Source organism: Coregonus lavaretus (genome assembly GCF_964263955.1).
Source record: "Coregonus lavaretus genome assembly, contig: HAP1_SCAFFOLD_3471, whole genome shotgun sequence".
Lineage (NCBI taxonomy): Eukaryota > Metazoa > Chordata > Actinopteri > Salmoniformes > Salmonidae > Coregonus > Coregonus lavaretus.
The window spans coordinates 35,294-62,778 of NW_028164199.1; the positions used below are offsets into that span (position 1 = coordinate 35,294).

General features: G+C 39.7%; 2 protein-coding genes across 2 annotated transcripts; both read left to right on the forward strand.

The window, feature by feature from the left end:
- Positions 1 to 1,955: 1,955 nt before the first annotated feature.
- Positions 1,956 to 18,791, forward strand: LOC311117336 (NLR family CARD domain-containing protein 3-like; the record flags this gene model as incomplete). The annotated part of the gene is made up of 9 exons (XM_084192296.1): positions 1,956 to 2,095; positions 8,051 to 8,167; positions 8,471 to 8,555; positions 8,685 to 8,693; positions 8,871 to 8,913; positions 9,328 to 11,086; positions 11,380 to 11,482; positions 17,003 to 17,169; positions 18,602 to 18,791. The coding sequence occupies exons 1-9, from the start codon at positions 1,968 to 1,970 to the stop codon at positions 18,789 to 18,791; spliced, it is 2,601 nt and encodes an 866-aa protein (XP_084048422.1). The 5' UTR covers positions 1,956 to 1,967.
- Positions 18,792 to 25,029: 6,238 nt separating this feature from the next.
- On the forward strand, positions 25,030 to 26,296 carry LOC311117339 (stonustoxin subunit beta-like). The gene is made up of 2 exons (XM_084192298.1): positions 25,030 to 25,134; positions 25,698 to 26,296. The coding sequence occupies exons 1-2, from the start codon at positions 25,056 to 25,058 to the stop codon at positions 26,225 to 26,227; spliced, it is 609 nt and encodes a 202-aa protein (XP_084048424.1). The 5' UTR covers positions 25,030 to 25,055; the 3' UTR covers positions 26,228 to 26,296.
- Positions 26,297 to 27,485: the final 1,189 nt, after the last annotated feature.

Consider the following 27,485-nt stretch of genomic DNA (forward strand, 5'->3'; position numbering starts at 1 on the left):
ACTTATCACGTTGGGGTCCTCTGTAGCTCAGCTGGTAGAGCACGGCGCTTGTAATGCCAAGGTAGTGGGTTCGATCCCCGGGACTACACAAAAAAAAATGTATGCACGCAGGACTGTAAATCACTTTGGATAAAAGCGTCTGCTAAATGGCATATTTTATGTTGACAAACCTGATGGTCTCCGTTTGAAATGGTGTGTAAAATACCATGCCTAGGCTACAAGCTCTGTCCTGCTACTGTTAGGTCTAAAACGTTATGGGAACTGATCTGAACAGGTTTAGGCTGGTCATCTAGGATATGTAGGCTATAGCTGAGGTATAGACCTCCATCTGTATCAGGACTAGGCTCCTGCTACTGTTACTGTTATAACGTTATGGGAACTGATCTGAACAGGTTTAGGCTGGTCAGCTAGGCTATAGCTGAGGTCAGTGGGGATTTTAGCATGTCAATCTTGGTGGGGCAAAACATAAATAAAGGGGGATGCATGCCAGCAAAGCCACTCCACAACACAACACTAAACAATACATTCATTGCACTCAAACGGTGACAAACGGTGCCCACAAACTGTTAGGGCCTACATAAAGCAGAGTCCCAACAGCAGAGTCCCAACAGCTGTCCTATCATGTCTCTTCATTATTTCTCTTCATATGACAAGGATTAAAAAGGATTTGCCTGTAGATTGTCGACCTGATTCGTGACGATGACTGCTGGCTAAGATTTTGAAAGTATGATGTTGACATGATCAGTCCAATCAAAGCTACTGTAGATATAATGTGATTTGACGTCATTTTATCTGTGGCCAATGAACTTCTTGGATGGGCACTTCTAATGTAACTCTATGGCAGCACCCAAGGGGCTTGCATTTTCTAGCTCTACCCTTAGACTTGGCGGTGACGTAGTGTCCCCATGAGTGACAGAACACTGAGCCAATCACGGCGCAGCGCTCCGTATTTTCTGCTGGCTGCCCCACCACCACAGAAAGCACTGAGCTAGGCTGAAACACCTGCATGTTGGAGCTGCCTTACTCAAGAAAACAAAAAAGAGACCATGTTTTTTTGCCGCTTTATTAACTCAATGATATATATTTATTTAATATTTTTTGCAAACTGATATGTGACACGTATTAATGCCAAAATAACATGCAAAACAGGAAAGGCCACCTGCCCTGAATGACGGGTCGCTGGTTGAGAGAATGCCAAGAGTGTGCAAAGCTGTCATCAAGGCAAAGGGTGGCTATTTGAAGAATCTCAAATATAAAATATATTTTGATTTCTTTAACACTTTTTTGGTTACTAAATTATTCTATATGTGTTATTTCATAGTGTTGGTGTCTTCACTATTATTCTACAATGTAGAACATAGTAAAAATAAAGACAAACCCTTGAATGAGTATGTGTTCTAAAACTTTTGACCGGTAGTGTATATATTTTTTACATTGTTAGCAAACTGATATGTGACATGTATTAATGCCACAATAACATGCAAAACAGGAAAGGCCACCTGCCCTGAATGACGGGTCGCCACTGGCTGAGGTATAGACCTTGATCTGCTTTACACAACAACAAAAAAACGGTTATACATTATAACCTAGCCTACTTTAAATAATATAACATCTCTTAATTGTTGCAAAAAACCTTTCTGTATAGATCACTGATCCCCCCCAGATCAATCAAGCCTGTTTTAGCCCTTCTGTCTACATTCTCAGATACGTTTAGAAAAGAACAGATTCAAAGATAATAAATGGCCGACTTTTAATGAATACAAATAAGGGTGTGACATGGCCATGGTGAAGAGATGTCACAACTACATATTCATGTGATTGCATTAAATCACCTGACTGTTTCGATATGTCTGTTAGTAAATCTTGTGTAAGAGATAATTAATAAATTATAACAATTCACATTCAAGAATTACTGTGTTAACTACAACCAACATGTTGGATCTCTGTTTAGGGGTCAGTGGTCTAAAATGAGTCTCTCTGGGGAGAGAGAGGAGGGGGGCCCTGCCTCTAAAATGAGTCTCTCTGGGGAGAGAGAGGAGGGGGGTCCTGCCTCTAAAATGAGTCTCTCTGGGGAACATGACACCAAAGCTAAGAGGTGAGATGACAATTTTGTTTAAGAATTATTAAGAGTTTATTTCCTAAATGCTATTTCCACAATTTTTCACATGTGTTTTTTAATCAGAAATGGTTGCTTATGGGTACCTTCAATATTACTGTTCTCAGATGTTTAATTAATATATTTTTTGATGTATATCATTGTTATTATTTTTATTGCAAAACGCTATATATCCATTGTTTAGCTGAAATTGAATGTTTGTATCCTGTATATTTGACTGTATTATCTGGTTGTCTCACCTTGCTATCTTAAGATGAATGCACTTACTGTAAATCGCTCTGGGTAAGAGCATCTGCTAAACAGGTTGGGCTCTGCCCTGAATGACAGGTCGCCACTGCTCCAAAGCAATTACATGTTGCACAGGAACCACTGACTCGCTGCATGTTTCTATTATCAAGACACCTGCTGGTACCTCTTAACTGGTTAGTATAGCTCATGAGGTGTCCTAAATATCTGCCAACTAGGTGGGACACTTATGAATAAAGAGGCTTCATGCATAGCTTTAATTTATACCCATAAGAGTAGGACTAAAATGGCTTTATTCTCAGCACTTATACGACACATTTTCTACTCTGAGACGCTTTTTGGATATGGGCCCAGATCTCAAAATATTGTAACGACCCAGTATTAAATGAGTCTATCTGGGGAGAGAGAGGACCAATTTTACTACTCTGAGACGCTTTTTGGATACGTGCCCAGATCTCAAAATATTGTTTTAAAAAACGATTTTCTTTTGTTTGACATAATAAAAAAAGAATATTACTAATGTACCCGACTTTAAAGACTGCTTTTAGTTTATTGTGTGGCTCTGCTCATGTCCGCGTTCTGGAACTGTCCGCGTCCCCGTACAGAACTGTCCGCGTCCCCGTACGGTTTGGCGCCAAGCATATTGTCCAGTTACGTTCAGAGTGGTCTGAGGTGATCTTGGGGAACAACGACGGAGTTCGTTACAGTGTTGAGACACCGAAGTTTATTGTTCAATTTGCTTTTTTTGCGTAATGGTCAGTGACAGTATGAGTGTAGCCAGATCCTTTTCACTCGCTATTCTTGTTTAATTGTGTGGTTCACCGGATTCGTCATCATCCTCTAGGGACAGACGAACGACCTGCTAGCTAGCCAAGCTAGTCGGTACAGCTAGCTAAGCTAGCTACTCTTTACCAGCAGCATCCTAGTTATCCTAGCTACCACTACATCATCACCGGCTGCCTGCATTTCTTGTGGACCGATGGAGCTCCCTGGTTGTTTCTTCCACCTGTTAAATACCGTGGAGGGCTTCTCCCTCTGTCGTTGACGGATGCTGGCTACCTACCATCCCTCTGTCCGGTTCTCCTCTCTTCACTAGATGGACGGTAACTTTAGTGTTTAACCCCTCTGTGTCCAAGGACTGAACTTTTTGAATATTATTTTCGGGGAGCCTCAAGTTACATTTTATTATAAAGTTTATTTCTGATAAAATTAGTTCATTGCATCCGCCATGGAACCCAGTTTCATAATATTAACTTCTGTCCCTGGTTATGAAGTAATCGCGAAAAAACAGGCCTTATGTTTGGGCATTTTTCACCCTGCCAGCTCCTATTAGTTCTACTGTAGGTTTACCTCAGGTAACTTATTATTAACAAGGTTATGGATACTTGGTGAGCGTTAACCCTGTAGGTTTACCTCAGGTAACTTATTATTAACAAGGTTACGGCTACTTGGTGAGCGTTAACCCTGTAGGTTTACCTCAGGTAACTTATTATTAACAAGATTACGGCTACTTGGTGAGCATTAACCCTGTAGGTTTACCTCAGGTAACTTATTATTAACAAGGTTACGGTTACTTGGTGAGCACGCTCAATGTTAACCTGAGTACATGTTGTGGTGAGCCACAGGCCAAGAGGTGTTGTCTGGCGCAAAGCCATCAAACGTTAAACATTTTCTGGTCATGGTTAAACATATTTGCTTCAAGAAAAAAGTGTACAATCTAAACAAAACGCATGTCCCTGTCCTCTTTTTCAAGATGTGGCAGATTTAAACAGCCAGAATACATTTTTTTATTAAGAAATAACAATTTTTCTGATGACTTGTTGTTTCTAAATGGCTGCTGGGTAATTTGATATGCATTGACATCTTAGTTCATAGGCATCAAATTGTGCGAATGCTGCGCAGGTTCACTGAGTTGCAAACCAAATGGGTATAATGGGGTGATTGTTGTCTAATCGGGTGGTCTAGCTAATGGATTTGTAGATCTGACACAGTTGCTACCTCAGATTATGAGCCTAGCAAGTGTCATATAGCTCAGTTGGTACAGCATGGCGCTTGCAACGCCAGGGTTGTGGGTTCGTTTCCCACGGGGGGGCAGTATGTAAATTTATGCACTCACTAACTGTAAGTCGCTCTGGATAAGAGCGTCTGCTAAATATGTAAAATATAAATGTAAAAAATGTAATGAATGAGTTATGTAGTACCCACAGATGGCCTAAGGGAGGCGCAAGAGTGCTATAAACCCATACTGTTTTTTGCCATAGAAACCCTAAACCTAACAATCAATCAAATGTATTTATAAAGCCCTTTTTACACCAGCAGATGTCACAAAGTGCTATACAGAAACTCTTACCCTACTTATAACCTATTTTAGCCGTAACCCTAACCCCTAATTCTAGGGTAGGGAGGCCTAGAACACTTTTAGAAACTATTTTAGTAATAATATTATCTTAGTAAATACAATTATAGTATTAAATAGTGTTTTGATTATTTTGTTATTTTATTATATGTATAATAGCAAGACAGAACACTTGATAAATAAGACACATTTGTTTTATTTTTCAAATGTGGTTTGAAATGGGTGACCTAGTAACCTCTGTGTGAAAGTCCAGCAATTGGCTTGGGGCAGGTTTTCTAGGTGATCTAATACACTTTATTTCTCAGCTGCCTCACCAACGTCTGTACGTGAATTAATAACTTTTAATAGCTAAATATTTCCAATAGATGGCAGCATAAGACCACGAAGCATCAGTTATAGACTACAAGCAGCAATATGATTGACATAAAATAAATAAATAAATAGCATGCAACCAAATTCTAAATGTCCCATGATTTTCTAAAATGGTCACTCATTACTTTAGCTAGCCATATATCTCGTATTAGGCCTGTGATGCTTTTGGAAGAGCAATTAAATAGTGACTATAGCAGGTGTTGAACCCCTGGTAAATAATCACTAGTCAGATGCTCCAACCTCAACCCTAGTATACATGCATTATGAAATATCTAATATTACGATTAAACAACCTCGGAATAGAAAAGACAAGAGTGCGTCTTCCAGTCCACCAATAAATTACATCATGCAACCCTTCCGGTTAGCAAATGTACCTCAACATGCCCCTCGCTTGTGCTAGAAGGCAGAGTGCTCGCTGCTGGTTGATGAATCTGACAATGAATGTACTAGGAAAATAAGTTTTTCTCGACCAGAGGTGACTAAATTAATGTTCAGGCTTATTGATAATCGTTATAGTAATGAAGTATAATTTCAAAACATGAGCATAAAAACAGGTAATAATAAACATGAATCATCATTATATTATTTCACAGAAATCTGTTAAATGCTTTTTTAGTCGTTCCTCTTGCGTTAGCAGTGTGAAAAGGGACAGTAAAAATCGTGTGCAGGAGTTTTCCTGTGAGGGGGAGTGGTGGTGTATCCAGGGAGAAAACTAAACTAACCTTCTGAAATGTCATTCATGGTCTTATGCTGCCATCTATTGGAATTATTTAGTAACTGCAGTAGTACTGAATAAAGTATATCCTTACTAAAGTAGTATTTACTCAGAATTGCAAAATATGACATTTTCTAGTTCATTTTACCACTTACAACCATAAAATAACAATTTATAGCATAACAAACAATGAAACTGACATAAACCAAAAACACCATACATTTAGTTAACTATATATATTTAAAAAACTATTTATTTTGATGGGTGACATTATCTGCCACTGTAGATAAAGAAGAGCTCTCCAGTAGGTGTACCAAAACATTCAAAGGCCATTTTCTCATCTTTCAAAGCAGAATTACATTCCCATTGTTCATCAACTGTAGTGTATGATATACCTTTTTCTAGCTGAGTCTCTACTTTTATCCAATGTAAAAAACACCATTTCAAATGTTGCTACATAAGACCGAATCGAGCCGGTCGGTCACATTTGACTGTGTAAAACCTAGCAGTACTACTTATTTCTCTGAGAGTGAGGCAGATATATTTTATTACTGTGTAAAACCTAGCAATACTACTTCTTTCTCTGATAGTGAGACAGATATATATTATTACTGTGTAAAACCTAGTAGTACTACTTATTTCTCAGAGAGTGAGACAGATATATTTTATTACTGTGTAAAACCTAGCAGTACTACTTATTTCTCTGAGAGTGAGGCAGCTATATATTATTACTGTGTAAAACCTAGCAGTACTACTTATTTCTCTGAGAGTGAGGCAGATATATTATTACTGTGTAAAACCTAGCAGTACTACTTATTTCTCTGAGAGTGAGGTAGCTATATATTATTACTGTGTAAAACCTAGCAGTACTACTTATTTCTCTGAGAGTGAGGCAGATATATTATTACTGTGTAAAACCTAGCAGTACTACTTATTTCTCTGAGAGTGAGGCAGATATATTATTACTGTGTAAAACCTAGCAGTACTACTTATTTCTCTGAGAGTGAGGCAGCTATATATTATTACTGTGTAAAACCTAGCAGTACTACTTATTTCTCTGAGAGTGAGGCAGATATATTATTACTGTGTAAAACCTAGCAGTACTACTTATTTCTCTGAGAGTGAGGTAGCTATATATTATTACTGTGTAAAACCTAGCAGTACTACTTATTTCTCTGAGAGTGAGGCAGATATATTATTACTGTGTAAAACCTAGCAGTACTACTTATTTCTCTGAGAGTGAGGCAGATATATTATTACTGTGTAAAACCTAGCAGTACTACTTATTTCTCTGATAGTGAGACAGATATATTTTATTACTGTGTAAAACCTAGCAGTACTACTTATTTCTCTGAGAGTGAGGTAGCTATATATTATTACTGTGTAAAACCTAGCAGTACTACTTATTTCTCTGAGAGTGAGGCAGATATATTATTACTGTGTAAAACCTAGCAGTACTACTTATTTCTCTGAGAGTGAGGCAGATATATTATTACTGTGTAAAACCTAGCAGTACTACTTATTTCTCTGAGAGTGAGGCAGCTATATATTATTACTGTGTAAAACCTAGCAGTACTACTTATTTCTCTGAGAGTGAGGCAGATATATTATTACTGTGTAAAACCTAGCAGTACTACTTATTTCTCTGAGAGTGAGGTAGCTATATATTATTACTGTGTAAAACCTAGCAGTACTACTTATTTCTCTGAGAGTGAGGCAGATATATTATTACTGTGTAAAACCTAGCAGTACTACTTATTTCTCTGAGAGTGAGGCAGATATATTATTACTGTGTAAAACCTAGCAGTACTACTTATTTCTCTGATAGTGAGACAGATATATTTTATTACTGTGTAAAACCTAGCAGTACTACTTATTTCTCTGAGAGTGAGGTAGATATATATTATTACTGTGTAAAACCTAGCAGTACTACTTATTTCTCTGAGAGTGAGGCAGATATATAGCATTATGCAAAAAAAACATGATTATTTGTCTCTCTGAAATGACACCATCAAGTGATAGATTTAAACAAATACATGTCTGTCATTGAACAACCCCATACCATGATTAGCTAGTAAAAAAACACACCAATCTCTTTCATAATTTCTTTAAACAATAAAAGCTAATTTACGAACATTTCTGAAAATGGATATATATAGCGTTTTGGAATGAAACTATTCTTATGTTTCCCCATCTGAGCTCAGAGTAGATGAGAGACGTAATGTTTGTCTCTGTTGTGTTGAAGTCCAATCAAGCAGGAGAGACCAGCCTCCCCTGTACCCAGCTGTGTGTCCATGAAGAGTGACCGGTCTATGCGTCAACCTATACAGTTTAGAGAGGGAGACTCTTCTACTGAACAAAGGTAAGAAGAACTCATGGGTCATGGTCAGTGAGTTAAACAACACTGTCTCTAGTCATTTCTCCTCTCCCAGTTTCCCATTTATTTTTGTTGTTTTCATAATCCATAGGCTAAACCTTTTTTCCATTTTCATAGTCCTAAAACAATATTAAACAAACACAACATTCCCTCCCTGTGTGTGTGTGTGTGTGTGTGTGTGTGTGTGTGTGTGTGTGTGTGTGTGTGTGTGTGTGTGTGTGTGTGTGTGTGTGTGTGTGTGTGTGCACTCCCTGGATGAGGAGATGTAATCTCATGTTTTGTCCACAGACACCAACAGGAGAGATCAGAGTCAGAGATTCTCAGTGGTCAGTCTTCCCAGAGTCATCAAACAGACCTGGCCTCCATATTCAGTGTATGTGGTCCTGTTATGTACATTTGTTTTTGTTTACCTCAAGTAAAGTTGATCTGTCAATCATTCATTAATGTGTTAATGAGAAAGCATTTAGTCTCTTGCTTAACTTATTTACTTGATTTATTTCAGTTGCTTGAAGAGAATATTATGACATTTGTGAAGAACGAGCTGAAGATGTTCAAGAGGATTCTTAGTCCAGAACTCCCAGAAGGCTTTGAGAGTCAGAAGCAGGATAAGGAAGTGGTGGATGCTGAAGATGAGAAGCAGGAGAGCAGTGCCAGAGAGGGGGCTCTGAAGATCACACTGCACGTCCTGAGGAAAATGAACCAGAAGGAGCTTGCTGACACACTGGAGAAAAGTAAGAGCTGTCTGCCTCATGTTGAATGCTGTTTTAGAACATTTAAAAGCTGTAGCTAAAGTACAGCTAAAGTAGCTGTGTAACTCAGTGATATTGTAGCAGCCTTAACACAACACCTAGTGACCTCATCAAGTAGCAGAAGGGATGTGTTGTTTTGATTAATTTAGACAGAGAAGAGGAGAGAGAGAGAGAGAAAGAGAGAGAGAGAGAGAGAGAGAGAGAGAGAGAGAGAATACCAATAATTATATAAATCAGTCACACCAGTCTGTAATGCATTATGAAAACATTTACACATTTATACAGACAGTTAAGCGAGGAAATGATTATAATTTAAAATGTCATAACAGTCCTAGAATACTGTAGGCATTAAAACAGACGTAAAATTAATATCCTCTGTGTTATTTCTTCATTCAGATGAGCTTGCTGTGATTTGCCAACGTGAACTCAAATCTAATCTAAAGAATAAGTTTCAATGTGTATTTGAGGGGATCGCTAAACAAGGAAACCCAACACTTCTCAATAAGATCTACACAGAGCTCTACATCACAGAGGGTGGAACAGGAGAGGTCAATAATGAACATGAGCTGAGACAGATTGAGACAACAACCAGGAAACAAGCAAGACCAGAGACTGCAGTCAAATGTAACGACATCTTCAAACCCTTAACTGGACAAGACAAACTTATCAGAACTGTGCTGACAAAGGGAGTCGCTGGCATTGGAAAAACAGTCTCAGTGCAGAAGTTCATTCTGGACTGGGCTGAAGGAAAAGCAAATCAGGATGTCCAATTTGTATTTTCATTCCCTTTTCGGGAGCTGAATTTGATGAACGGGGAAAAACACACTTTCATTGAACTTCTCAATCAATTCTCAAAGGAAACCAAAGAATCAAGAATCTCCAACTACGACAAGTACAAAGTTCTGTTCATCTTTGATGGTCTGGATGAGTGCCGACTGCCCCTAGACTTCCAGAAGAACAAGATATGTTATGACGTCACAAAGTCAACCTCAGTGGATGTTCTGCTGACAAATCTCATCAAGGGAAATCTGCTTCCCTCTGCTCTCCTCTGGATAACTACCCGACCTGCAGCAGCTAATAAGATCCCTTCAGGGTGTGTTGACCAGCTGACAGAGGTACGAGGGTTCAATGACCCACAGAAGGAGGAGTACTTCAGGAAGAGATTCAGTGATGAGGACCTGGCCAGCAGAATCATCTCACACATAAAGACATCAAGGAGCCTCTACATCATGTGCCACATTCCAGTCTTCTGTTGGATTTCTGCAACAGTCCTTGAACACATGTTGAGTACAGACAAGACAGAAGAGATGCCCAAGACTCTGACTGAGATGTACTCACACCTTGTGGAGTTTCATACCAAACAGAAGAATGAAAAGTATCTTGGGAAAGAAGAGACAGGTCCACACTGGAATAAAGAGAGCATTCTGTCACTGGGAAAACTGGCTTTTCAACAGCTTGTGAAGGGCAATCTGATTTTCTATGAAGAAGACCTGAATGAGGCTGGCATTGATGTCAATGAAGCCTCTGTGTACTCAGGATTGTGCACACAGATCTTTAAAGAGGAATGTGTGCTGTACCATGAAAAGGTGTACTGCTTCGTGCATCTGAGCATTCAGGAGTTTCTGGCTGCTGTATATGTGTTCCTCTCATTCATCAACAACAATGAGAATCTAATGGATGAACCGCAAGTTACTGAAGTTACTGTCTACAAGAGTGCTGTGGATAAAGCCTTACAAAGTGAGACAGGAAACCTGGACCTGTTCCTCCGCTTCCTTCTGGGCCTCTCACTGGAGTCCAATCAGAAGCACTTACGAGGTCTACTGACAAAGACAAGAAGCAGCTCACAGAGCCATGAAGAAACAGTCAAGTACATCAAGGAGAAGATCAGGAAGAATCCCTCTTCAGAGAGGTGCATCAATCTGTTCCACTGTCTGAATGAACTGAATGACCATTCTCTAGTGGAGGAGATCCAAAGCTACCTGAGATCAGGAAGTCTCTCAGAAGCCAACCTGTCACCTGCACAGTGGTCAGCTCTGGTCTTTGTGTTGCTGACTTCAGAAAAGGACTTGGATGTGTTTGACCTGAAGAAATACTTGAGATCAGAGAAAGGTCTTCTGAGGCTGCTGCCAGTGGTCAAAGCCTCCAGAGCTGCTCTGTGAGTACATAACATGACATTTAAGAACTAATCATCAGGAAGAAATATTCAGTTTAGACAAAAATATGTAATATAATATGTATATAATATATAGTATTACATTGAAAAACTTACTGAATCAGTGCATTGATGTTCACATTAGTATAACAATATGACCATACAATTCTAGGAGACGGAAGATGAATCTATATGTTGTTTAAGAGAATAAACCAAATGCATCTGCCATTGTCCTTCTACACTACTGGTGTTAAATTAACAGTGTGTTTGTGAAATCATGATGATCCCTCTGTCAGGCTGTCAGGCTGTGGAGTCACAGAGAAAGGCTGTGCTTCTCTGGTCTCAGCTCTGAAGTCAAACCCCTCACACCTGAGAGAGCTGGATCTGAGTTACAATGACCTGAAGGATTCAGGAGTGGAGCTGCTCTCTGCTGTCCTGGGGAATCCCCACTGTAAACTGGAGACTCTGAGGTCAGTATTCCTGTAGTTGGTCAACAAGTGATAACTGTTCACCAGATCCACATGTGTTTACCAGGCACACATAGTCCACACCATATGTGTTTGGACAGTGAAGCTTACAGTTTTACATTTGGTGCTATGCTCCAGCATTTTGGATTTGAGATAGAATGTTTCATATTAGGCAACAGTACAGAATGTCACCTTTTATTTAAAGGTATTCATAAATATATATTTTTTACCGTTTAGAAATGAAAGAACTTTATGTATCTAGTTCTCCCATTTGAAAAAGTCGTAATAATTTGTACATATTCACTTATATTGTATCGTAGTTATTTGGACAAATTCAATTAGTCAAAAGTTTAGTGTGCTCCCGAGTGACGCAGCGGTCTAAGGCACTGCATCTCAGTGCTTGAGGCGTCACTACAGACCCCCTGGTTCGATTCCAGGCTGTATCACAACCGGCCGTGATTGGGAGTCCCATAGGGCGGCGCACAATTGGCCCAGCGTCATCTGGGTTTGGCTGGTGTAGGCTGCCATTGTAAATAAGAATTTGTTCTTAACTGACATGCCTAGTTAACCCTCCCGTTGTCCTAGGGTCAAAATGACCCGCCACTGTGTTGAACCAACTTTATTTAATTTGTATATTTTTGGGATCATTTGTGAGAAGGAGGCAGTGAGACTTTAAAGAAAGTATCACTGCCTCCTTCTCACAAATGATCCAAAAAATATAAAAATTAAATAAAGTTGGTTCAACACAGTGGCGGGTCATTTTGACCCTAGGACAACGGGAGGGTTAAATAAAAATACATAAAAAAGTTTTTGTTCCAATATTCTTTGCCTGCAGTGATTACATCAATACATTTTTTGTGTATGGGTGGTCCCGGGGATCGAACCCACTACCTTGGCATTACAAGCGCCGTGCTCTACCAGCTGAGCTACAGAGGACCACATGTCATCATCAGGATTAATTTATTAGTGTTTAGAAACATGTTTTCTACTCACTTAGACAGAAAATTACTCCAGTCATCATCCACCATTCAGTTACTATCGGGCAAAACATAACCCAAAACACAACCAAAACAAACTGCAAATGCAACCAACGAGTTTGGGACCAAATACTAAACTTTTGACTACTTTAATACACTATAAGTGAATTGGTCAAAATACTTATGACTTCTTTAAATAGGGGGACTAGATACGTAAAGTCCTTTCATTTCTAAACGGTGAAACAGATATGTATTAAAATACTCTCAAATAAAAGGTGACATTATATACTGTCACCTCATGTGAAACATTTGATCTCAAATCCAAAATGCTGGAGTATAGAGCCACATTTAAAATGTTATCTTCACTGTCAAAATAGATATGGTGTGGACTGTATACTCAATACAATCTAAATCTGATACCTCACTGTCTGTCTTTTGACTGATACTGCTTTTTAAACTGGTCTGGTCAGTCTACTCAAATATTCGTAATATACATTTTTCTCTCTACACACAATATTATGATTTTTTCTAATAATGATATATATGGCAGGTTTCAGGACACTGGTATAAATTAAAATGTTGAAAAAATATACTGCCACTATTTTCACCACCAAAGAATAGCAGTGTTGTTTTAATATGATTTGACTCTTTGCAGGCTGTCACGCTGTCTAGTCACAGAGGAAGGCTGTGCTTCTCTGGTCTCAGCTCTGAAGTCAAACCCCTTACACCTGAGAGAGCTGGACCTGAGCTACAATCACCCAGGACACTCAGGAGTCAGACTGCTCTCTGCTGGACTGGAGGATCCACACTGCAGACTGGAGACTCTGAGGTCAGTATTCCTGTATCACTCAATGAACACACACACACTGGACACACACACACACACACACACACACACACACACACACACACACACACACACACACTGGACACACACACACACACACACACACATACACACACTGGACACACACACACACACACACACACACTGGACACACGCACATGACAGACACACACACACAAAAAATCATTTAGTAGTGTTTAGAAATATGTTATCTACTGTTAATAATGATACATTAATTCATTTATATACAGTACCAGTCAAAAGTTTGGACACACCTACTCATTCAAGGTTTTTTCTTTATTTTTACAATTTTTTACATTGTAGAATAATAGTGAAGACATCAAAACTATGAAATAACAAATATGGAATCATGTAGTAACCGAAAAAGTGTTAAACAAATGAAAATATATTTTATATTTGAAATTTTTCAAATAGCCACCCTTTGTCTTGATGACAGCTTTGCACACTCTTGGCATTCTCTCAACCAGCTTCACCTGGAATGCTTTTCCAACAGTCTTGAAGGAGTTCCCACATATGCTGAGCACTTGTTGGCTGCTTTCCTTCACTCTGCCGTCCAACTCATCCCAAACCATCTCAATTGGGTTGAGGTCGGGTGATTATGGAGGCCAGGTCATCTGATGCAGCACTCCATCACTCTCCTTCATGGTAAAATAGCCCTTACACAGCCTTGAGGTGTATTGGGTCATTGTCCTGTTGAAAAACAAATGATAGTCCCACTTAGCCCAAACCAGATGGGATGGTGTATCGCTGCAAAATGCTGTGGTAGCCATGCTGGTTAAGTGTGGTTAAATTCTAAATAAATCACAGACAGTGTCACCAGCAAAGCTCCCCCACACCATCACACCTCCTCCTCCATGCTTTACGGTGGGAAATACACATGCAGAGATCATCCGTTCACCCACACCGATCCAAAAATCTCCAATTTGGACTCCAGACCAAAGGACAAATGTCCACCGGTCTAATGTCCATTGCCCGTGTTTGTTGGCCCAAGCAAGTCTCTTCTTCTTATTGGGGTCCTTTAGTAGTGATTTATTTGAGGCAATTCGACCATGAAGGCCTGATTCACACAGTCACCTCTGAACAGTTGATGTTGAACTGTGTCTGTGACTTGAACTCTGTGATGCATTTATTTGGGCTGGTAACTCTAATGAACTTATCCTCTGCAGCAGAGGTAACTCAGGGTCTTCCATTCCTGTGTCCTCATGAGAGCCAGTTTCATCATAGCGCTTGATGTTTTTTGCGACTGCACTTGACGAAACTTTAAAAGTTCTTGAAATGTTCCTTATTGAATGACCATCATGTCTTAAAGTAATGATGGACTGTGGTTTCTCTTTGCTTATTTGAGCTGTTCTTCACATAATATGGACTTGGTCTTTTACCAAATAGGGCTATCTTCTGTATACTATCTACCTTGTCACAGCACAACTGATTGGCTCAAACGCATTAAGAAGGAAAGAAATTCCACAAATTAACTTTTAAGAAGGCACACCTGTTAATTGAAATGCATTCCAGGTGACTACCTCATGAAGCTGGTTGAGAGAATGCCAAGAGTGTGCTAAGCTGTCATCAAGGCAAAGGGTGGCTATTTGAAGAATCTACAAAATAAAATATAGAAAATTTGTTTAACACTTTTTTGGTTACTACTTGATTCCATATGTGTTATTTCATAGTTTTGATGTCTTCACTATTATTCTACAATGTAAAAAATAGTTTTTAAAACACTAAACAAAAATTTGAATGAGTAGGTGTGTTCAAACTTTTGACTGGTAGTAGTGTATATATACATTTATGAATAGATATGGCAGGTTTCAGGACTCTGATGTATCTGAAAATGTTGAAAAAATATATTTTCACCACCAAAGAATGTCAGTGCGGTTTTAATATGATTTTACTCTTTGTCAGGTTGTCAGGCTGTCTAGTCACAGAGGAAGGCTGTGCTTCTCTGGTCTCAGCTCTGAGGTCAAACCCCTCACACCTGAGAGAGCTGGATCTGAGTAACAATGACCTGAAGGATTCAGGAGTGAAGCTGCTCTCTGCTGGACTGGGGAATCCCCACTGTAAACTGGAGACTCTGAGGTCAGTATTCCTGTAGTTGGTCAACAAGTGATAACTGTTCACCAGATCCACATGTGTTTACCAGGCACACATAGTCCACATCATATGTGTTTGGACAGTGAAGTTTACAGTTAAAAATGTGGTGCTATGCTCCAGCATTTTGGATTTGAGATATAATGTTTCATATTAGGCAACAGTACAGAATGTCTCCTAAAGGTATTCATATATATATATATATATATATATATATATATATATATATATATATATATATATATATATATATATATATATATATATATATTATATATATATATATATATATATTACCGTTTAGAAATGAAAGCACTTTATGTATCTAGTTCTCCCATTTGAAAAGGTCTTAATAATTTGGACATATTCACTTATATTGTATTAAAGTATTCATAAGTTTAGTATTTGGTCCCATATTCCTTACCTGCAGTGATTATATCAAGCTTGTGATTCTACAAACTTGTTGAATGCATTTGCAGTTTGTCTTGGTTGTGTTTTGGATGATATTTTTCCCAATAGAAACTGAATGGTGAATAATGTCCTGTCATTTTGGAGTCACTTCACTTGTATTGTCAGTAAGAATAGAAGATGTTTCTGAACACTTCTACATTCATGTGGACGCTACCATGATTATGAATAATCATTAATAAATGGTGAATGATGATGAATGAGAAAGTTACAGAGGAACAAGGATCATACCCCCTCTGTTATTGGTAATGGTGAGAGGTTAGCATGTTTTGTTGTAGCCTCTGTAACTTTCTCACTCATTATTATTCAGTGATTCATTCGTGATTTTTCTTAATCATGTCATCATCAGGATTAATTTAGTAGTGTTTAGAAACATGTTATCTACTCACTTAGACAGAAAATTACTCCAGTCATCATCCACCATTCAGTTACTATTGGGCAAAACATAACCCAAAACACAACCAAAACAAACTGCAAATGCAACCAACGAGTTTGGGACCAAATACTAAACTTTTGACTACTTTAATACACTATGAGTGAATTAATCAAAATACTTACGACTTCTTCAAAAGTGGGGGACTAGATACATAAAGTGCTTTCATTTCTAAATGGTGAAACAGATATGTATTAAAATACCCTCAAATAAAAGGTGACATTATATACTGTCACCTCATATGAAACATTTGATCTCAAATCCAAAATGCTGGAGTATAGAGCCACATTTAAAATGTTAGCTTCACTGTCAAAATAGATATGGTGTGGACTGTATACTCAATACAATCTAAATCTGATACCTCACTGTCTGTCTTTTGACTGATACTGCTTTTTAAACTGCTCTGGTCAGTCTACTCAAATATTCGTACTATACATGTTTCTCTCTACAATCAATATATTATAATTTCTAATAATGATACATTAATTTATGAATAGATATGGTAGGTTTCAGGACACTGATATATCTGAATATGTTGAGAAAATATATTGCCACTATTTTGACCACCAAAGAATAGCAGTGTGGTTTTAATATGATTTGACTCTTTGCAGGCTGTCAGGCTGTCTAGTCACAGAGGAAGGCTGTGCTTCTCTGGTCTCAGCTCTGAAGTCAAACCCCTCACACCTGAGAGAGCTGGATCTGAGTAACAATGACCTGAAGGATTCAGGAGTGAAGCTGCTCTCTGCTGGACTGGGGAATTCCCACTGTAAACTGGAGACTCTGAGGTCAGTATTCCTGTAGTTGGTCAACAAGTGATAACTGTTCACCAGATCAACATGTGTTTACCAGGCACACATAGTCCACACCATATGTGTTTGGACAGTGAAGCTTACAGTTTTACATTTGGTGCTATGCTCCAGCATTTTGGATTTTAGATACAATTTTTCGTATTATGCGACAGTATATAATGTCACCTTTTATTTGAAGGTATTCATACATATCTGTTTTAACGTTTAGAAATTAAAGCACTTTATGTATGTAATTCTCACAAATGAAAACGTCTTAATTATTTTGGCAAATTCATTTATTCAAAAGTTTAGTGTTTGGTCCCATATTCCTTACCCACAGTGATTACATCAAGCTTGTGATTCTACAAACTTGTTGAATGCATTTGCAGTTTGTTTTGGTTGTGTTTTGGATGATGTTTTTCCCAATAGAAACTGAATGGTGAATAATGTCCTGTCATTTTGGAGTCACTTCACTTGTATTGTCAGTAAGAATAGAAGATGTTTCTGAACACTTCTACATTCATGTGGATGCTACTATGATTATGAATAATCATTAATGTATCGTGAATGATGATGAATGAGAAAGTTACAGAGGAACAAGGATCATACCCCCTCTGTTATTGGTAATGGTGAGAGGTTAGCATGTTTTGTTGTAGTCTCTTTAACTTTCTCACTCATTATTATTCATGATTCATTCATGATTTTTCTTAATCATGTCATCATCAGGATTAATTTAGTAGTGTTTAGAAACATGTTATCTACTCACTTAGACAGAAAATTACTCCAGTTATCATCCACCATTCAGTTACTATTGGACAAAACATAACCCAAAACACAACCAAAACAAACTGCAAATGCAACCAACGAGTTTGGGACCAAATACTAAACTTTTGACTACTTTAATACACTGTAAGTGAATTGGTCAAAATACTTATGACTTCTTCAAATGGGGGGACAAGATACATAAAGTGCTTTCATTTCTAAACGGTGAAACAGATATGTATTAAAATTCCCTCAAATAAAAGGTGACATTATATACTGTCACCTCATATGAAACATTTGATCTCAAATCCAAAATGGTGGAGTATAGAGTCACATTTAAAATGTCAGTTTCACTGTCAAAATAGATATACTGTGGACTGTATACTCAATACAATCTAAATCTGATACCTCACTGTCTGTCTTTTGACTGATACTGCTTTTTAAACTGGTCTGGTCAGTCTACTCAAATATTTGTAATATGCATTTTTCTATCTACAAGCAATACTTTGATAATTTGTCATTTCTAATAATGAAACATTAATTAATGAATAGATATGGCAGGTTTCAGGACACTGATATATCTGAATATGTTGAAAAAAATATACTGCCACTATTTTAACCACCAAAGAATAGCAGTGTGGTTTTAATATGATTTGACTCTTTGCAGGCTGTCAGGCTGTCTAGTCACAGAGGAAGGCTGTGCTTCTCTGGTCTCAGCTCTGAAGTCAAACCCCTCACACCTGAGAGAGCTGGATCTGAGTATCAATGACCTGAAGGATTCAGGAGTGAAGCTGCTCTCTGCTGGACTGGGGAATCCCCACTGTAAACTGGAGACTCTGAGGTCAGTATTCCTGTAGTTGGTCAACAAGTGATAACTGTTCACCAGATCCACATGTGTTTACCAGGCACACATAGTCCACACCATATGTGTTTGGACAGTGAAGCTTACAGTTTTACATTTGGTGCTATGCTCCAGCATCTTGGATTTAAGATAGAAAGTTTCATATTAGGTGACAGTACAGAATGTCACCTTTTATTTGAGGGTATTCATACATATCTGTTTTACTGTTTAGAAATGAAAGCACTTTATGTATCTAGTTCTCCCATTTGAAAAAGTCGTAATAATTTGTACATATTCACTTATATTGTATTAAAGTAGTCATAAGTTTAGTATTTGGTCCCATATTCCTTACCTGCAGTGATTACATCAAGCTTGTGATTCTACAAACTTGTTGAATGCATTTGCAGTTTGTCTTGGTTGTGTTTTGGATGATGTTTTCCCCAATAGAAACTGAATGGTGAATAATGTCCTGTCATTTTGGAGTCACTTCACTTGTATTGTCAGTAAGAACAGAAGATGTTTCTGAACACTTCTACATTCATGTGGACGCTACCGTGATTATGAATAATCATGAATGAATCGTGAATGATGATGAATGAGAAAGTTACAGAGGAACAAGGATCATACCCCCTCTGTTATTGGTAATGGTGAGAGGTTAGCATGTTTTGTTGTAGCCTCTGTAACTTTCTCACTCATTATTATTCATGATTCATTCATGATTTTTCTAAATCATGGCATCATCAGGATTCAGTTAGTAGTGTTTAGAAACATGTTATCTACTCACTTAGACAGAAAATTACTCCAGTCATCATCCACCATTCAGTTACTATCGGGCAAAACATAACCCAAAACACAACCAAAACAAACTGCAAATGCAACCAACGAGTTTGGGACCAAATACTAAACTTTTGACTACTTTAATACACTATGAGTGAATTTATCAAAATACTTATGACTTCTTCAAAAGTGGGGGACTAGATACATAAAGTGCTTTCGTTTCTAAATGGTGAAACAGATATGTATTCAAATCCCCTCAAATAAAAGGTGACATTATATACTGTCACCTCATATGAAACATTTGATCTCAAATCCAAAATGCTGGAGTATAGAGCCACATTTAAAATGTTAGCTTCACTGTCAAAATAGATATGGTGTGGACTGTATACTCAACACAATTTACCGTAATTTTCGGACTATAAGCCGCGCCTTTTTTCCAATTTTTCGACCCCTGCGGCTTATATAACGGTGCAGCTAATCTATGGATTTTTACAGCTAACGGACACTTGAAGCTAATCTATGGATTTTACAGGTTACAGTCCACCAACTTTAACTCTATGGGCTCTATGACCGGTCCGCGCCCCCCACCTTTAAGCGGCGGGCTCCAGCAGGAAAAGCTGGAGGCCGGAAAAGAGTGAGACAGGTAGCGCGCAAAAGTAAAAGTGGAACCGAGAGTGGTACGAGAGACAGAACGAGAGCAAGACAGTTTGTGCAAAGGAAGTTTTCATGCACAAACCCTCATTATGGAAAACAAACGTAGAAATGCATATGATGCAGCTTTTAAGTTAAAGGCAGTCAATATGGCTGTAAAAGAAGGAAATAGAGCTGCTGCATGTAGCCTTGGCATCAATGAGTCAATGGTGAGACGTTGGAGACGCCAGCGGGAAGAACTGTCTCAATGCAAAAAGTCAAAAAAAGCTTTCAGAGGTAATAAAAGCAGATGGCCCGAACTTGAAGACTTTCTTGAAGATTGGGTGAACACACAGAGAGCAGACGGCCGAGGTGTTTCCACCGTGCAGATCCGACTGAAAGCTGAAACAGTCGCCACCGAAATGAAAATAGAAAATATTGAATGGCATCTCCTTTAAAGTCAACAAGAAAGGGTGGATGATGGAAAGCGTAATGAATGAGTGGCTGAATGAGTGGCTGAATGAATGGCTGAATGAGTGGTACGTCAAGCGCCCTGGAGGATTCTTTCACCAAAAAAAAGCTTTGCTCGTTTTGGACAGCATGAGGGCCCATATAACGGATTATGTGAAAGCAGCCATCAAGAGCACAAACTCCATTCCAGCTGTGATTCCTGGGGGCACAACGAAGCATCTGCAGCCACTCGACATCAGTGTCAATCGTGCGTTCAAAGTGGCACTACGCGTTCAGTGGGAGGCGTGGATGACTAGCGGCGATAAATCATTCACCAAAACTGGTCGCATGCGAAAAGCAACTTTCGCTCAAGTTTGCGAGTGGATCCTGATAGCGTGGAGGAGTGTCAAAACATCCACGATCATTAACGGGTTCCGAAAGGCTGGACTGCTGCGTGATGAAGAGGAGGACGCCGCCACAGCTGAGGCCCTTCAGAGGCTGTTCGATTCTGACAGTGACGAAGAGGAGTTCGTTGGTTTTGAGAGCGTCAACGAAGGAGAGAGGAGAGTGGCTGACGAAGCCACCCTGAGCCTGTTCGTTTCCGACACTGAAGATGAGGACTTTGGTGGTTTTAGTACGCAGGAAGAAGACGGAGATGAGGTTTAATGACTTGACTTTTCTGGTTACAGCCGTGTACTGCACCTTAGCCTAAAAGATGAAGACGAGGATTAATTACTTTTCTGGTAGGCTGATTACCGTATATTTTAAGCAGCCGTGTTGCTGCAACTTTAGGTTTACTGTCGTGTTACAGGCACTTTATTCTGCACTTTAAAAAAAACAACATTTAATTTAGCCATTGATATTGCCTCGTCAAGCGCTGTAAGCTTTGTTTTTCGTTATGGTACTACTGTAGGCTATAATGTAGATAAATATTCAAAGATGTGCACACTTTTTCAAGGTTTTTCAAAAATAACCAAAGTTAAGTGGTTAAATGATTGTGACGCTATTACCGTATTTTCCGCACTATAAGGCGCACTTAAAAGCCTTTAATTTTCTCCAAAAACGACAGTGCGCCTTATAATCCGGAGCGCCTTATATATGGATCAATTGGTTAATTGGTTGATCCATGCTGGTTGTACACGCCGCTCAAGGCGCTCTGTCAAAATGTTTCAGTATGAAAAACCAATAAAAACTATTTAATAATAATGAAATGTTTCAGTACGACTGGTACACTACAGAGCCGCACCGCTTGCAGCATTACGGCTACCGTAGTCAGTAAACACCGGTACTGTGCTTACTCACAGTCCCACACCACTTGTCTGTGTATAAAGACCCCAAAATGGCAGCTTTCAAGAGACACGCTTACGACGCAGAGTTCAAGCTCAAGGCTGTCGGTCACGCAGTAGAATATGGGAATAGAGCAGCAGCGAGAGAATTCAACATTAATGAATCAATGGGCTGATATATCAGTCTCAACTGTGGTCCAAGCTTTCACGAAGGCAGGAATAATCTCTGAACTGCCAGGCAACAGCAGCGACACTGACTGGGATAATGACGAGAGGGAGCCGGGCAGGTTGGATGCCGTAGTCGCCCAACTGTTCAATTCGGACACTGAAGAAGAAGAATTCGAGGGATTCGTGGACGGGGAATGAACTGAAAAAGTGAGCTTTACGTGTTATACGTAACTGAACAATGTTGAGTTATGCACTAACGTTTGATTTAGTGGTATCAGACTGTTTCTTTTACTATGTGTTTACTGAATCAGGGAAAGGTTCCCCTCCACGTTTGGGAGAAGAGTGAGCAAGGCTGGGAGATATTGTTAATATGCACATTAACGTTTGAACAACGTTACCATGGGAGTGAACGGAGTTGTCAGAACGCTTAATCCAGGCTCTGTCGTAGCTGGCCGCGACCGGGAGACCCATGGGGCGGCGCACAATTGGCCCAGCGTCATCCAGGGTAGGGGAGGGAATGGCCGGCAGGGATGTAGCTCAGTTGGTAGAGCATGGTGTTTGCAACACCAGGGCTGTGGGTTCAATTCCCACGGGGGGTATAACAAATAATGTATGCACTAACTGTAAGTCGCTCTGGATAAGAGCGTCTGCTAAATGACTAAAATGTAAAATGTAAATGTTAATAAAGTTTGACTTAATCTGACTGTTTTGTTGACATTCCCTTTAGCACAGCTCCATCTAGTGGATGCATAACGCAACCCCAGTCAATCGTTTGACTATCTTCTATTCTATGCGCCTTATAATCCGGTGCGCCCTATATATGAAAACAGTTCTAAAATAAGCCAGTCATTGAAGGTGCACCTTATAATCCGGTGCGCCTTATAGTGCGGAAAATAATGTAACTAATTTTGCTGGAAAACGTTATGCAAATATGCAACTTGTTTGTTGAAATGTTAATAAATGGGAGCTTCCTCAAGCAGCCATCTCTTTCCCGACAATCCCCTCTGTGCACGAACCCTTACATATGGTAATTAAACATTAAAACACCTGCGGCTTATATATGTACACATCATTCAATTTAGCTGCTGCGGCTTATACTCCGGTGCGCCTTATAGTGCGGAAAATACGGTAAATCTGATACCTCACTGTCTGTCTTTTGACTGATACTGCTTTTTAAACTGCTCTGGTCAGTCAACTCAAATATTCGTACTATACATGTTTCTCTCTACAAGCAATATTATGATCATTTCTAATAATGATACATTCATTTATGAATGGATATGGCAGGTTTCAGGACACTGATATATCTGAATATGTTGTAAAAATATACTGCCACAATTTTCACCACCAAAGAATAGCAGTGTGGTTTTAATATTATTTGACTCTTTGCAGGCTGTCAGGCTGTCTAGTCACAGAGGAAGGCTGTGCTTCTCTGGTCTCAGCTCTGAAGTCAAACCCCTCACACCTGAGAGAGCTGGATCTGAGTAACAATGACCTGAAGAATTCAGGAGTGAAGCTGCTCTCTGCTGGACTGGGGAATCCCCACTGTAAACTGGAGACTCTGAGGTCAGTATTCCTGTAGTTGGTCAACAAGTGATAACTGTTCACCAGATCCACATGTGTTTACCAGGCACACATAGTCCACACCATATGTGTTTGGACAGTGAAGCTTACAGTTTTACATTTGGTGCTATGCTCCAGCATTTTGGATTTGAGATAGAAAGTTTCATATTAGGCAACAGTACAGAATGTCACCGTTTATGTGATGTTAATAGTGAGAGGTTAGCATGTTTTGTTGTAGCCTCTGTAACTTTCTCATTCATTATTATTCATGATTCATTCATTATTTTTATTAATCATGGCATCATTAGGATTAATTTAGTAGTGTTTAGAAACATGTTATCTACTCACTTAGACAGAAAATTACTCCAGTCATCATCCACCATTCAGTTACTATCGGTCAAAACATAACCCAAAACACAACCAAAACAAACAGCAAATGCAACCAACAAGTTTGGGACCAAATACTAAACTTTTTACTACTTTAATACACTATAAGTGAATTGGTCAGAATACTTATGACTTCTTCAAATGGGGGGACTAGATACATAAAGTGGTTTCATTTCTAAATGTTGAAACATACTTGTATAAAAATACCCTCAAATTAAAGGTGACATTATATACTGTCACCTCATATGAAACATTTGATCTCAAATCCAAAATGCTGGAGTACAGAGCCACATTTAAAATGTTAGCTTCTCTGTCAAAATAGATATGGTGTGGACTGTATTCTCAATACAATCTAAATCTGATACCTCACTGTCTGTCTTTTGACTGATACTGCTTTTTAAACTGTTCTGGTCAGTCAACTCAAATATTTGTCATATACATTTTTCTATCTACAAGCAATACTTTGATAATTTGTCATTTCTAATAATGATACATTCATTTATGAATAGATATGGCAGGTTTCAGGACACTGATATATCTGAACATTTAAAAAAAATATACTGCCACTTTGGTAGTGCCACTACTTTTCACTACCAAAGAATAGCAGTGTGGTTTTAATATGATTTGACTCTTTGCAGGCTGTCAGGCTGTCTAGTCACAGAGGAAGGCTGTGCATCTCTGGTCTCAGCTCTGAAGTCAAACCCCTCACACCTGAGAGAGCTGGACCTGAGCTACAATCACCCAGGAGACTCAGGAGTCAGACTGCTCTCTGCTGGACTGGAGGATCCACACTGCAGACTGGAGAAACTCAAGTATGTAGAGGGTTTATGGCAATGTTCATATCAGACACGTTGGAGTTATCAGGCTAGTTAAGACAAACATTCTGACCACCACTTGGACTAAGTTATATAAAGACTGTGTGTGTGTGTGTGTGTGTGTGTGTGTGTGTGTGTGTGTCCAGTGCATGGGTCCTGTGTGTGTGTGTGTGTGTGTGTGTGTGAGTTCAGGTGTATCCCTCAATGACTGTATGTTCTTCTGCTTACCGCTACAGTGTGGAACATGGTGGAGAGAACACAATGAAACCTGGACTTAGAAAATGTGAGTGTTGACTGCTGTGAAGAATATGACTAAGAATAAGTCTTAATTCAAGTGAAGTCAAAGTCAAAGACCACCATCATTACTTACTTGGTCATATTAAATATCAGCTGTAGTTCTACAGAAGCACAAATCAGGGACACCAAAGTTTACAAAGAGTTGCTTTGACAATGTGTGTGTCTGTGTGTGTGTGTGGCGTGTTCGTGTTACGTTAGAAATGTGTGTGTGTGTGTGTGTGTGTGTGTGTGTGTGTGTGTGTGTGTGTGTGTGTGTGTGTGTGTGTGTGTGTGTGTGTGTGTGTGTGTGTGTGTGTGTGTGTGTGTGTGTGTGTGTGTGTGTGTGTGTTCAGGATGTGTGTGTGTGTGTGTGTGTGTAATTAATGGGAATAAGTGTGTTTTATATTACCATACAGTATTAGATATGATCATTCAACAAGTCTCAAGTTACCTTAACTTCACCTTTTGATACCTAGAAACATCTACATTAAATGAATTAGTGAAAAGTGAGTTAACATTCTAATGTGAATGATGATGATTTCTAATATTGTGTCTGGTTTCATCCATCAGATGTCTGTGATCTCACACTGGACCCAAACACAGTAAACAGATTCCTCTCTCTGTCTGAGGAGAACAGAAAGGTGACATATAGGAGGAGAGAGAAGCAGCCGTATCCTGATCACCCAGAGAGATTTGAGGACAGGAGACAGGTGCTGTGTAGAGAGGGTCTGACTGGGCGCTGTTACTGGGAGGTAGAGTGGAGTGGGAGAAGGGCTGTTATAGGAGTGGCATATAAAGGAATCAGCAGGAGAGGAAGGGGTAGTGACTGTTTGCTTGGATGTAATGACAAGTCCTGGAGTTTGATCTGCTCTGATAACAGTTACATTGCCTGGCACAATAAGAAGTCCACTACCATAGACGTCCCCTCCTCCAGCTCCCACAGAGTAGGAGTGTATCTGGACTGGCCAGCCGGCACTCTGTCCTTCTACAGAGTCTCCTCTGACACACTGACCCACCTGAACACATTCCACTCCACATTCACTGAGCCCCTCTATCCAGGGTTTTGGGTTTGGTTTGATGGGGACTCAGTGTCCCTGTAAATAATAACCATGGTAACACTGACACACACACACACACACACTGGACACACACACACACTGGACAAACACACACTGGACACACACACACACACTGGACACACTCACACTGGACACACACACACACACTTGAAAAACACACACACACACTGTACACACACACACACTGAACACACACACACTGGACACGCACACTGGACACACACAAACACACATACACACACACACACTGGACACACACACACACACACTGGACACACACACACACATACACACACACACAGGACACACAAACGCAGGACAAACACACACACACACCGGACACGGACACACACACATACACTGGACACACACACACACACACACACAAACACACTGGGGACACACACACACACACACTAGACACACACACACTGAACTTACACACAAACACACACTAGACACACACACTGCACACACACAAAGACACACACACACACACACATATTGGACACACTCAAACACACACACACACACACATTTGACAAACACACACACTGGACATACACACACACACACACACACTGGACACACACACACACACACTAGACACACACAAACACACTGGACACACACACACACACACACCGGACAAACACACACTGGACACACTCACACTGGACACACACACACACACACTGGACACACACACACTGAACACACACACGCTGAACACACACACACACACACACATTGGACACACACAAACACACACACACTGGACAAACACACACACTGGACACACACACACACACTCACTCACACACACACTAGACACACACACTGTACACACACACACTGGACACACACACACTGGACACACACACACACACACTGGACAAACACACACTGGTCACACTCACACTGGACACACACACACACACACACTGGACACACACACACACACACACTGAACACACACACACTGGACACACACACTGGACACACACAAACATACATACACACACACACACACACTGGACACACACACAAACACACTGGACACACACACACTGGACACACACACACACACACCGGACACACACACACACACTGGACAGACTCAAACTGGACACACACACACACACACTGGACACACACATACACACACACACTGGACACACACACGCAGGACAAACACACACACTTACATATACTGGACACACACACACACACACACACTAGACACAGACACACTAGACACACACACACTGGACACACA